General features: G+C 58.4%; 1 protein-coding gene and 1 long non-coding RNA gene across 2 annotated transcripts; one reads left to right on the top strand and one right to left on the bottom strand.

The window, feature by feature from the left end:
* Positions 1-3,508: 3,508 nt before the first annotated feature.
* Positions 3,509-5,284, bottom strand: JUND (JunD proto-oncogene, AP-1 transcription factor subunit). Its single transcript, XM_040629020.1, has one exon. It carries the CDS (start codon positions 5,257-5,259, stop codon positions 4,216-4,218), a length of 1,044 nt encoding a protein of 347 aa, XP_040484954.1. The 5' UTR covers positions 5,260-5,284; the 3' UTR covers positions 3,509-4,215.
* Positions 5,285-8,239: 2,955 nt separating this feature from the next.
* LOC103674941 lies at positions 8,240-10,415 on the top strand. The gene is made up of 2 exons (XR_571749.2): positions 8,240-9,602; positions 9,932-10,415. It is a non-coding gene; the product is annotated as an uncharacterized LOC103674941 (long non-coding RNA).
* The last annotated feature ends 2,683 nt before the right edge of the window (positions 10,416-13,098 follow it).

Here is a 13,098-nt window from a genome sequence, read left to right as displayed (position 1 = left end):
TATTGACTCTGAGCCACAGTCCTGAAGGGGAAAGTGAGGCCACCGTCCCCCAACCTCCCGGGGCTGGGCTGATGCCTGGTGTGAATCACCGCTGGCCAGCCTGGGGCTGACACACATCTTGGCCTCAGCTCAGCAGGGTCCTGCCAAAGCCACACAGCCCGGCCTGGCAGCCTCGGCCTCGCTTCCCTGGGGAGCCACTGGGAGGCACCAGAGCAAGAGGCAAGCGGGGACACCCAGCCTCACTTGCCAGAGGGCCCCTCCTCTTCTCCATGCTATGGGTGTAGCTTTGGGCAAAACCAGGGACAGGACAGTCGGACAGGACTTATGTCCTTGGTTTCAGCCATGACCAGGACAGCTCCCATCCACGCCCTCCGTGAGCTCAATACAAATTCAGAGCAGACAGGGCAATAATGGTGGAAGCACAGAGCACTCTGGGAACCCAGTAAGGCCCTAGTCCAGCCTGGGGGTTGCGGGGACCAGGAGGACAACCGCACCTGAGTTTGAGTGAAGGTCAGCTGGGTAGCTGAGGGAAGAAATGTTATCAGCCATGCAAAGGCCCTGAGGCCAAAAGGGAAGGCAATAGAGTTTGGGTAGGGAGGGGCCTGGAGCGACATTGACCTTTCCAAGGCCAGATGCACTCGGGACTTTTTTCCATAAAGGTTTCAAAGTAGGGAGTCGGATATGTGGTTTCCAAAAAGCCCCCATGGCACATGCTAGTGAAGACAGGGCCTCCACTTAGACCCAAGGCTCCTGGGAGGCAAGCAAGAGTCCAGGGTTCCAGCCCCTGCTCTGCAATTTAGCAGGAATGGGATACAATAAGATACATTTGGTCTTGTCCCTGGGTCCTGGCATTCAGCTCCTAAAACTCCTGGAATCTGAGAGTGATTAGGTTTTTTTTTTTTTTTTAGGTTTATTTATTTGAGAGAGAGAATCTCAAGCAACTTCCAAGCTGAGTGCAGAGCCCAATGTGGGGTTTGATCTCACAACCCAGAGATCATGACCTGAGCTGAAACCCAGCTGGACGCCTAACCGACTGAGCCACCCAGGCGCCCCGATAAGTATCGTTTGTATGCTAATAAGATGAGTGGTGGCTGGGGACCAGCAGATAGTAGCTTCAGGATGGGGTCTAGTCCCCAGAAAGACTGAGGCATTAGAGGGTTGGAGGTTTCAGGAGCACCTCCCAGAGCTCGTAGAAGAGGAGAGGGGTCAGAGATTAAACTAATCACCAAAGGCCAATGACGTGACCAAGCCCGCCCGATGGAATGAAACCAGTGGGGGTCGGAGAGCTGCTTAGTTGGTGAAAACGTGGATGGACTGGGAGGGTGGCGCACGCACGCAGCGCGTGGAAGTCTCACGCCCCTCCTACTGTACCTCACCCTCGCACCTCCGCCCTCTGCTGTTCCTGAGTTGTAGCCTTTATAATAAACCAGTAATATGGGCGCCTGGGTGGCTCAGTCGGTTAAGCGTCAGCCTTCGGCTCAGGTCATGGTCCCGGGGTCGCGGGATCGAGTCCTGCATCAGGCTCTCTGCTCAGCCGGCAGTCTGCTTCACCCTCTCCCTCTGCTCCTCCCCACCACTCGTGCTCTCCCTCTCTCTCTCTGCCCCCTCCCCGTCTCAAATAAATAAAATCTTAAAAGTAAATAAACAAGTAATAATAAATAAAGCACTTTCCTAGGCTCTGTGAGCTGTTCTAGCAAATTACGAAAGTGGGGTGGGGTTTGGGGAAACCCTTGGTTTAGCGCTTGCTGTTCAGAAGTCCAGATGGCAACTGGAGACTTCCAAACGGCATTTAAGTAGGGATGGTGTTGTGGGACGGAGCCCCTCGCCTGTAGGGTCTGTGCTAACTCCAGGTAGTGTCAGAACTGAATTGTAGGACACCTGGGTGGTGTCTAGAAAATTGGACTGGTTGGCATGGGGAAACCGCCCCCCCCCAACACATCTGGTATCAGCATTATGAGTAAAACAGTTTAGGGGGCATTGTGCAGACCTCCCAACCTCCTGGGCCTTTCTCTATAGATTAGGGGTACACAGGGAACACTTGAGTATCATTATTATTCATCCACCAAACTGATACGGGAGATGTTACCTGGACATGAATGTACCCATTTCACAGCACGGAAGGTAGAGGGGGCAGGGGGAGAGGACTCGGTTGAGGTTACACAGTGGCAAATTGGCACCCAAGCGGAGACTCAGTCTCCCGAAGAGTGAAGCTCTGCCCCCAAAACGTGGTTCCTGGTCTCCTGTGTGTCAAGACACCCCCACCTCAGCTTCAGCCTCTCACTGCTGGGCCCCCTCCTGAAGCGTCTGCCTGAGGGCTGTGCAAGGTGAGGGCATGTGGTTAAAAACCAAACCCCAAAGCAGCTCTTACAGCATTGAAAAGTAGGCAGCCAGGGTGATGAGAAGGAAGAGGAAACAAGTAAGTGGTGAGGCCCCACACTTTCAATGGCAGAGGGACTGTGGACGCGTGCTGTTCCTTCTTTGCACCTCTGTCCCCACCCCCCTCTGTAAAACAGGCACAATTCACCCGCCTTTCCTAGCAAGGCTGGGTGTACGTATGGCCAGTGCTCAACACATTCGCACCAGCTTGACTTGCCCTGTGTCCTTGACCACCAATGCCTAGGTCCCTCCAGGCCCCAAGTGAGGCAGGAAGCCCAAGGCCCGGGTCTTTTGCCCACACAACAGCAAGGGTCAGAGCAGGGGATGAAGGCAGCGCGGCCATCAAGGCTCTGGAGGAAGAAGCCTAAGGTCCGAAGTCCCTGCAAGCTCCTAAAAAGTTCAGGCTGTGTGACCTCAGATCACGCAACCTCTCTGAACAGAACATTAGTTTCCTCAATATGGGAGACTAGGATGTTGGGAAGGGGGAGGTCTTCAGGGAGTACTTGGAAAATCCTGATTCCGAGTCAGTGCCCTAAAAGGAAGGTCCCACAGAACGCAGCTACACCACCAGCCCTGGAGGCAGACTGCCCACATCAGATCCCACCTAGGCCACCTTCCTTCTCAGCATCCCCCGCCCCCCGCCCCAGACAATAATAAAAGCTTCACTGAGCACCAACTGTTACGCCAAGCACTGCTCTGTAAACAAGCTGTTAATCCTCCAACTTTATGGGGCAAGCTTACAACAGTTCTGCCCATTTTACAAACAGGGTAGCAGAGGCCCAGAGGTTCAAGCTTCTGCCTTTTCCTACCTGCCTGGGACTGGGCTGTCCTCTTTCCATCTTGTAGTCTCTCTTTCCTAAAGGGGGACACCCGTGGGCTCGCTAATTCCAAACGCTGACTGGAGATCCCCAAGTCCCCCATCTAACCGGGACATCAGTCGGCCCCAAGCCCAGGAGCGCCTAGATGGCGCTCGCTCAGCGCCAGATGTGCAAGGCCCCTCCCGTACGCCGGCTCTCCTCCTCTGAGCAGAGGCGGAGGAAAGAGGCAAGGGAGGGGGGAGGGGAGCGTGCGAGCCAGGCCCTGCCCAGCCCATCAGGCCCCGGCGGGGGAAGAAGGAGGCAGAGAGCCGAGCTGGCGTAACGAGACTTTACTGAAAACAGAAAACCGGGCGAACCAAGGATTACAAACAGGAATGTGGACTCGTAGCAAAACAAAACAACAGAACAAAAAAGGCGGGAGGAGGGATTTTGGAAGGACGGAAGGAGGGGAGCAAGAGCGAGGAAAGGGAAGGGAGTTTTTTTTTTTTTTCTTCTTCCCATTTCTTTAAAAAACCAACACAAGAAAAAACACACACACACAACCAACGTTTGTTCCCAAGTAGAAACATAAATAGGGCAGAATCGAACACTCTGTTCTTCTCTCTTCCAAAGGCAAAAAAAAAAAAAAAAAAAAAAAAGTAAAAGAAAGGCAGGGCTTGAGGCTGCGCCCCCTCGGAGCCCCCTTCGGCGGCGGTGTACAGAGGGGCGGCCGGGGCGCGCGGGTTTGTGCAACACTGGGTGGCCGCGCTCGGGAAACAGAGGCAGCGCGAGGGCGGGGGGGTCATGCGCTTGCCCCCCGGGAGCGGGGGGTCCAGCTTGTCGAGTCTGAGGCGCCCTCTCCGAGTCCTGGGCACCCTCGGGGGGGTCCTCACGGACCGCGCCCTCTCGGAATTCTGGCAGCCTCGGGGTTGGGGGGGGTGTCCCCGGGGCCGCGCCCTCTCCGAGTCCGGGGCGCCCACGCTCCCCCCACGCGAGCCCGCCTCCCGGGGAGGGGGGCCGCGCATGCGCCCCGCGCGCGGGCTCAGTACGCGGACACCTGGTGCTGGGGCAGCAGCTGGCAGCCGCTGTTGACGTGGCTGAGGACCTTCTGCTTGAGCTGCGCCACCTGCTCCCGCAGCAGGCTCGCTGTGGACGCCAGCTCCGTGTTCTGGCTCTTGAGCGTCTTCACTTTCTCCTCGAGGCGCGAGATGCGCTCCAGCTTGCGCTTGCGGCACTTAGAGGCAGCGATGCGGTTGCGCAGCCGCTTGCGCTCCGCCTTAATGCGCTCCTGCGTGTCCATGTCGATGGGCGACAACGGCGGGCTCTCCCCGAAGCTTGGCACGTCGGGCACCGTCTGAGGCTCATCCTTGAGCGCGGTCAGGCGGGGCGGCCCCAGCGCGCCTGGGGGCGGCGGCGGAGGGAAGGGCACAGGCTCGGCGGTGAAGGCGACCGTCGCAGCACCCCCCGAACCCCCGGTGCCGCCCGCGTAGCTGCTCAGGTTCGCGTAGACGGGCGCCTCGGGCGTGGCTGCCGCCGGGGCCAATTCACCAGGAGGCGCGGCGCCCGCAGCCGTGCTCGAGGGTCCCCCGGCGGCCGCGGCAGCGGAGGCCGCGCCCGTGCCCAACTGGTTCTGCTTGTGCAAGTCCTCCAGGGCCTTGACGAAGCCCTCGGCAAACTCCTGCTCCTCGCTGGCCGCCACCTTGGGGTAGAGAAACTGAGTGCTTGTCGGCGTGGTGGTGACCAGCCCGTTGGACTGGATAATTAGGCGCTCGAGCTCGGGAGAGGCGAGCTTGAGCAGCCCCAGGTCGGGAGAGGCGAGCAGGCCGTCGGGGGGCGCCGTGCCTGGGGCGCCGTCGGTGCGCAGGGGGGCCGGGGGCGGCGCGGCCGCGGGCTTGAGCGCCGCCGCCACCTGCTCGCTCAGGCTCAGCGTCAGCGCGTCTTTCTTCATCATGCTGCCAGTCGCCGCCGTCGGGGGCGCCCCGGGGAACAGGCGACCCGGGGACGCGAAGCTACCACCGCCGCCACTGCCACTGACGCCGCCGCCCAGGCCGCTCAGCGCCTCATCGCCGTAGAAGGGTGTTTCCATCCTCCGCCTCCCCCGCCGCGCCGGCCCGGGGAGTGGCCGCGGCCGCCCGGGGGGCCTGCGCCCCCCCGTCCGCTCGGCCCTGTGCCCGCCCCGGCCGAGGCCGCTGCGCCCGGCCCTCAGCTGGCGGCGGCTCCTGCGCCGCGCACTTCGCGCGCCCTCTTATAGCCTCGGCCCAGCGCGATGAGCTCACTGCCCCCGCTCGCTATTGGGCTTGGGTGACGTCGCTCATTTGCATGGTGGGGCGGAGCCAAGCCGCTGACGCCCCCCTGGCTGCCGTTACCCCGGTGACGCGCGGTAAACCGCACAACAGCGCGCTGCCTTGTGGGTTGACGTCATGGGGGAGGGCCGCGCGCCCGGACCCCGTTACCCCGCCCCGGGAGCGCTGTGCACGACCAATGCCCCGAGCGCTGCCTCCCGCCAAGGCACGTCCCGGGTGGCGTGATGAGCCCGGCCACCAGCCGCCTGCCCGTCCCCAAGCCCCGCCCCGTATCCGCGCGTGGGGCTCCCGCTGGGCGGGGGCGGGGGCGGTGTCGGCCTCCGGGGACCAGCGGGGGATGGGGCCCGGATGGATAAATAACTCCCTGGCACCTCCCGCTCCACTACGCCTACAAGTGCCTTCCCTAGCGCACCTCTCTCCGGGCTCTGTACGGGCTGGGCGCAGAAGGCCTTAGGGAGCTGTTTCCCGCGGCTCCCTGGGCGTTTTGGCCAGATCTGCCTCTGTCTCACCCTCACCCCCAAATCTCCGGTGGTGTGTTTGCCCCAGAAAGACGAGGGCGGGGAAAGGAGACCTGCCAGAAGTTGCTGGGAGTGCTTTGATCCTGATACTTTTCACGGAGGAGTCTAAAAGTACGGAGTCCGACTTCCTGACTTTACAGACGGAAAACTGAGGCTTAGCAAGGTGTGACCAGGCCAGACCTCTTATTCACCTGGTAGAACCCTGGTCTCCTGCGCCTGGGCAGCCGCCTACATTTTCACTCTGCATCTGCCAGTGCCTGCTGTGGGTCCTGAGGTGAGGGTGGTTGACTACAGGCCCCCACAGTTTCCTCCTTAGCCTCCCTCCCCTTCCCAGTTGTCAAGGCAGGAATCCCAGCTGGTAATTGTTACCTATTTAATACTGTTTTGTTACTGTCAGTGTTCAATGGGCCTCCCTAAAGGCTGGCTGGAGATGGTATATAAGGGAAGAAGAAGGGAACAACCTGTACAACATGCCCTAGGGATTCTTGGGACATCTGGGTCTGGCTGACAGCCCCTTCATGCAACCCCTCCATGGCTCCCACCACACTCAGGATGGAGCCAATTTATCAGCCAGATGGTGGAGGCTAAGGACCCTTCTTCCACTGACCCCCCTTTAACTTTTCACCTTCTCTGAGCCTTGGCCTCTCAGTCCATTGCTGCCTCAGGGCCTTTGCATATGGTATGCCCTCTGTGCATTGCTCCCTTCCCCAGAGCAAATTTGTATCCTCAGAGAGGCCCCTCCCACTCACCTTATTTCCATTTACAGCCTTGGAAGCATTCAGAAAGACAGGTGGACCAAAAGTTCCTGGAGGGCAGGGACCTTGTCTCTCCTGAACCTGCTGGGTCTCCAACGTCCTGTACAGCACCTGGCTCAGTGTTAAAGGAGAACGCTGCCTGGCCTGGTCGCTGTGGCAGTTTCTGGCCTCGGTTTGTCTGACTTGCCTGTGGCCATGAATGTTCCCAGTCCCCAACCCCCGGTCTTCTACCTCCCTGCCTCACCTGGCCCTGCCCCTGCCCCTGCCCCTTACTGCACTCTGGAGCAAAAAGGCTATGAAGGAAACTGTCACCATGAACAAGAGGCCTAGCCTGGTAGGCAATGACCCAGGGGTGCATGTGTCTATGTACACACAAATGTCTGTTTGTGCCTGTGTTCACGTATGGATCCCTGTGCCCAGGTGTGTTCACACATGGGGGTGGGTGTCTATGTGCCTGTGTGGGTCGATGCATATAGAGCCGTTCTGCCTGTATATATCTGTGTGCCCGTATGTATATACATCTGTGTATACTGGTGGGTATGTATGTGTCCATTTGTGTGTTTCTAGGCACATAGGTCTCTGTGTTCTCCAGACCTGCCCTCTCAGGTCCCAACCTGGGCAAAGGGACCCCTGATGGGAGGGGATGCCGCCCCCAGCCTGTTGCTAGCCTTACCCTGAGACCCCTCACTGGGCCTATGTGATGGGACTAGATTGGAGGAAATGGGGCCATGCTTCTCCCCAAGGCAGGACATGAGTGGGTTGCCTAGGGAGCCTCCACCCTGACCTTGAGCCTTAACCTTGACAAGTGAGTGAATGATCTGGTGAAGTATGGGCAGAACCTGCCTGAGCTGAATGACTGACCAGCAAACAGGCCTTGCGAAATGGAGGCACAAGGATCCCAAGGCCTGTTACCTCTCTGAGTCGGCGTTTCCTCCTCATGAAAATGGAGTGAATAAGCTCACCCCCCTCATGGAGTCTTGTGATTTTTGTTTTATTTAATTTTATTTTTTTACTTAAGTAAACTCTACCCCCATCATGGGGCTAGAACTCAGGACCCTGAGATTCAAAAGTCACATGCTCTACTGGCTAAGCCAGCCAGACGCCCTGACTATTGTGATTTGTATTGGATTATGGAGAAATAGTAAGAACTCATAAATGTTTTCTATAAGTGTTTCACATTATTATTATTATTATTATTATTATTATGCCAAACTTAACTGTGTATGGTTGTTGGTCTGGAGTTCCCCCAGCCTGGAGTGCCCCTCCTTATCTTCCAGGCAAATTCTTACTCTTGCTTCAGAACCCAATGTCTCCGGGCACCTGGGTGGCTCAGTCATTAAGCATCTGCCTTCAGCTCAGGTCATGATGCCAGGGTCCTGGGTTAGGGGTAGTTGCTCAGCGGGAAGCCTGCTTCTCCCTCTTCCACTGGCCCTGCTTGTGTTCCCTCTCATGCTGTGTGTCTCTGTCAAATAAATAAAATCTTAAAAAAAAAAAAAAAAAAACTTAAAAAAAAAAAAAAACAACAATGTCTCCTCCTCCAAGAAGCCTTCTCTAACTTGAGGCCCAAGGAGTCCCCTAAGTAGACCCTCCCCCCACCATGTGGCTGAGCCTGCCCACCATGTTTGTTGGGCTATGTCTGCCCCAGATGGGGGAGGGGTGGGTCCTTGAGGGTGGGTAGAGAGGACCTCTCTTGGCCCCCAAGTATGGGGAGCTGCCCTGGGTGGACTCAGCCAGCTCCACTTTTCAAGGCCTGGTTCCTTCAGTCTCCACTGCAGAGCACTTGGCTGTTTCCTCTGACCCAACGCCTTTCCCTGTCCTTTTCTTCCTCCTAGCAAGAGAGCCCTCTGGGACACCCCAGTCCTGCTCTTCCATTTGGACCAACCCTATCCCCACCTAGTCAAGCAGGTCAAGGGGAGCCCTAAATCCACCAACCAATCATACACAGTGAACTAGGGATAACTCCCATTCTCTCATTCATTCATTCATTCCCTATACACCGTCTGAGGACCTACTGTGAGCCAAGTGATGGGGACACACGTGAATGACACAGATACCCTCACTCTCCCAGCACAGGATTTGAAGGAGGAAACTGTCAAACACAACTTCAAGGAGAATGGTGTTCCCTCCATGGATTGGGGGGGGGGGGGGCGGTATGTTTTAGAGTTGGGTAATTGGGGCTGTGCACCCCAGGAGATGATACTGAATGAAGGAGGAGCTGGAGATAATTTGAAGGCCAAACATCCCAGACAGTGGAACAGCAAATGCAAAAGCCCTGGGGTAGGCACCCTCTGGCCACTTTGATGGAGAGAGCTGGTGGGGCTGGATTGGGTGAGCCAGGGGAAGCCAGAGGGAGAGAAGGAAAGCAGGCTTCCAAGGGAGCCTGGGTGATGTTTGTCCTATGTAGTGGCAGTGGCCCTGGAAGATGGGGTTGAGGGAGAAGTCTGTAACAGGGCTCAGCCTAGACCCTGATTTTTCTGCCCTTACTCTCCCAGCAGCTCCACGAGTCTCAGGACATTATCTCACTTCGCAGAGCGGTGTCCAGGGAAGGCACGGAATCTGCCCACGAGTTACACAGTCTAGGCCAAACGAAAACTCAGCCCGTCCCCAGCCCCTACCCTGGGTTCGGAACGGAAGCTGAAGCTAACCCCCCATGGCTCTCCCAGCCGGGGTTCGAATCCCACCGCTCTTGGGCCTCTCTCTAGAGCGTTGAGATTACTCTTCTTGTTTAAAACAACTTACAACTCGGTTTAATGTTTAGTCTTTATTTGAAGACCCAGGGAACTCAAATCTACTTGATAAAACGGAAAGCCCCAAAGACAGAGAAAAAAAGGAGTTAAGCAAGAAGCAGAAAGGGTGAGGCGGAGGGAACCTCTCAAGGGGGAGGTATGCGAGGGATGCGCTCAGGGCCCCGCGGGTCTGGGTAGGGCTTATGGGGAACGTCCTCCGGCGCTTAGGACCCATGGGCTGGTGGGGGTGGGGCTTGCGGGGACAGTCCCCGGGTGGCGGGACTCCGCGAGGGGGCCGGGGGAGGGGCGCCGGCTTGGGGCCGGGGGCGCATCTGGCCTCGGCGCATTCCTAAGGATCGGGTTACGGGCCAAGGCGGTGGCCCCTCCCCTCCCCTCCTGCCCCGCTTCCGCCCTCGCCGGGAGCAGGAACCACAGTCACCTCCCCGTCCTGTGCAGGTGCTTGGCCGGCCGCGGGGAGGGGACTCACACCCAGTCCTCCGGGCTGGCACTGGCGCTTTCCAGTCTCACGAGACCATTTTACCGACGAGGAAACTGACGCGTCGTCAGCTCCCTTCAGCACTGATGGAACCAGAGTGACAGAGCCTGCTTGAGGACCGGCGGTCCTGTTGACTGCGCCGGAGGCTGCAGTGTCCCCAGCCTCCCGCAGGCCGGAAGCGCCGCTCAGCCCGGTGTTCGCTGATTGACCGGCCAGAGTGAGCCCGGAAGGGCATCCGCGCAAAGGAGAAAACAACGTCTCACACCACTTTCCCCCACCCCCAGGATGGGCAAGATTCCTGGGCTCATCCAGCGAACATTTAATGGGCATCTGTTGTATACCCAGGCCCACGTTAGGCCCTTTCCCAGGCAGACTTGGGGAAACCTGAAGGTTTGGAGGTCAGAGGGTGGTGAGTTCGACTTCGCTAAACCAACTTCAGAAGCTGATGTGCCTTGATTTTGTTTTTCTTTTGGCCAACCTCCAGCACCGTCATTCATCCATTCCACCACCCTCTACTGAGCACCTGCTGTGTGCCCTGCCCTGTGCGCTGGGCTAGGGTTTTCCACCATCCCTCATCACCTCCTGAGCTGATACTCCCGTACAAGACAGGAAATACCCACTATAAATGAAGAAGTACGCTTTAGGCTGATGTCACTATTTCTCCTTTAGGTCGACCCCCTTTTCTGTTTTTATTTCAGTAAATATATTTCAAAAGGGAAACTTCATGTCACCACCAAGAATGGAAAACCAGTTTCTCTTGCCATAAATAGAAAGAAACTGAAAAACGATGAAATGAGAGCAAAACCCAGGAATTCCTTCCTCAGGAACGCTCTGGGCCTGAGCGGGAATGCCAAAATATCCAGAAAGCATTAAAGGCAGGGAAGCCCCAAGACAAGCCAAGAAGGGTGCAGGAGGGGCCACAGGGATCCACTTGGTGTTTTTGTCCCTGACAGCCTCAGCACACAGTAGGTGCTCAATAATGTGCCAAGCCTTGGGAGTGAGCACCTACTACTAATGGGGTTTGCCTGCATCCGCCAGCATCCTTCCAGGGCCTTTGACTTTACTGACCCATTTTTGGGGACAAATGACGGTGGTGGTGGCAGGTAGCAGCCTCTTGGGGGTGGGACCCCACAGGGCCTCTCTGGGGAGACTTCAGGTTGGTTCAGGTAAGTAGAAGCTCACACTTCCTCCCCAAGACCTTGGGGCTGTCCCCACCCACAGTCCTGTGGCCCCTTCTGCAATGAGCTGTGGGCCTCTGACGTCCTGCCCAGGCTGCCCAGGGATTGGGGAGGGGGGGAATGTGTGAATCAGTAAGTGTGAATTAAATACGTAAATGAATTAATGAGTGAATGATGTAATGGACGATTTGGCGAAGTAATGAATGGATGAGTGAATTAATGGATGAGAGGATGGATCCATGCTGCCAAGATGGTAAACCCACTCCCCACATTTTTCCTTAATATCCCCCACGCCAGCAGTGCTAAGAGGGACATCGGTCTACATTTTTCAGAGGGACAAACTGAGGCTCTGAGCAAAGAATGGCTCCATGCCCCCCATTTTCAGAGGGCAGACTGGAATACAGCTGGCCCCGCTCACCGTGAGCTGCGGGACAGAGGGCCGAGAAAAGGAGCCGGGGCCCCAGTGGGGGAGCAGATTGAATGGGGGCGAGGCAGGCAGCAGGGAAGCGGTGGCGGCTGGGCCTCCGGAGCGGGAAGGAGCAGGCAGAGTCCCAGTCGATTAGGAAGGGGCTCCAAGTTAAGAGCAGGTTTGGGTGGGGGGCCTCCCGGCACGCGAGACACATAAACACCCGGATTGCGTCTCCGGGGCGACTCCCTCGCCCGCCCGCTTCCCCCCTTCCTTCGCCACCGCCTCTCCTCGGGAGGAAGTGGTGAGGGTGCGGGGGAGGGCCCCCCATTCTCACTTCCCCTGGGGCAGGGCGGGGCCTGCAGGGTCCCCTCCCCCGCCGCGAGGATGGGGGGGGGCGACAGGAGTGGGGGCTGGGAGCCCCAAGAACTGGGGCTCGGCCAGGGCGGTGCGGCCCCTCGTTGGGTGACCTAAGTTCTCTGGGTTCCGATGGTTCTCATCTGAAAAATGGGGGGAAGAAACTCGACCTTGAAACAATGGATTTCTGGGAGAGAGGACCCCGCCCCAGGCCCGAGGAGACCAAGCCCGACAAGGACACTCCCAGGCCCGGAGGGGTCAGGGCCGGGCCGGAGGGAGAGACGTCGCTGTAAACACGGACTTGGACCGGGGAGGGAGGCGCATTCCAGGCGGAGGGAACCGCGCAGGCAAAGACCTGGAGGCTGGTCTGAACCTCCCGCCTCGCAGGGCGGCTGGGCCTGCCCAGGACCTGCCCCTTGTCTTTACCCCCACCCCCCAGCCTGGCCCCTCCTCCGGCAGGGGGTAGGGGAAGGATCTGGAGGGCCTCCGCGCGGCCGGCAGCAGCCGCAGAGTTAACCCCGCGCTGCGGCCGGACCCAGTGGCGAGGGGGGCGTGTGGCGTCAGCGCCGACGTCAAGGCGAGGCGGGGCCGCGTAGACTCGGAGACTCGGGCGCCGGGCCGGTGACCCACGCCGCGCTGGAAGTCGTGGGTGTGGTGCTGGGCAGGGTCCGCCCTCCAGCTGTCCCGACGCTGCGCAGAGGGGAAACTGAGGCACGGAGAAGCGAGTGGCCTAGCTGAGACTGAAGCTGGGCGTCAGGACTCCAGGTTCCCGTCCCTCAGCCGCAGGCCGCTTATGTCCCACACCGTCGCCCTCTCCCAGTCGTTCGCTTGCGCTGGCCTACACCGTGACAGCCCCAGGGTCACTGGGCTGCAACTGCGACGAACTGGTGTTTTGTGTTTTGTTTTGTTTTCCAGCATGTAGACAAATCCCCACAAGACTGCCCAGTTAAGCGCTGGGCGCCCCAGAGCTGTGCCCTGGCAAGTCGCCCCACCTTCGTGGGCCTCAGTTTCCTCAAACGGACCAGTGAAGGAAAGCTGACATTTAACTGCGGACTCACTGCTCGGCCTTCCGGAAGGAGTGGGGTGCGAGGGGTTTCCCATGCCGAGGGGCGGGGAAGTCAACCCAGAAGGGAGAGGTACGAGTGGGGAGACACTAGCGAGACGGGATTCGAATCCACGGCTGACT

The sequence above is a fragment of the Ursus maritimus genome, unplaced genomic scaffold (assembly GCF_017311325.1).
Source record: "Ursus maritimus isolate PB19 unplaced genomic scaffold, ASM1731132v1 scaffold_14, whole genome shotgun sequence".
Classification (NCBI taxonomy): domain Eukaryota; kingdom Metazoa; phylum Chordata; class Mammalia; order Carnivora; family Ursidae; genus Ursus; species Ursus maritimus.
This window is presented reverse-complemented; position numbering and strand designations above follow the sequence as displayed.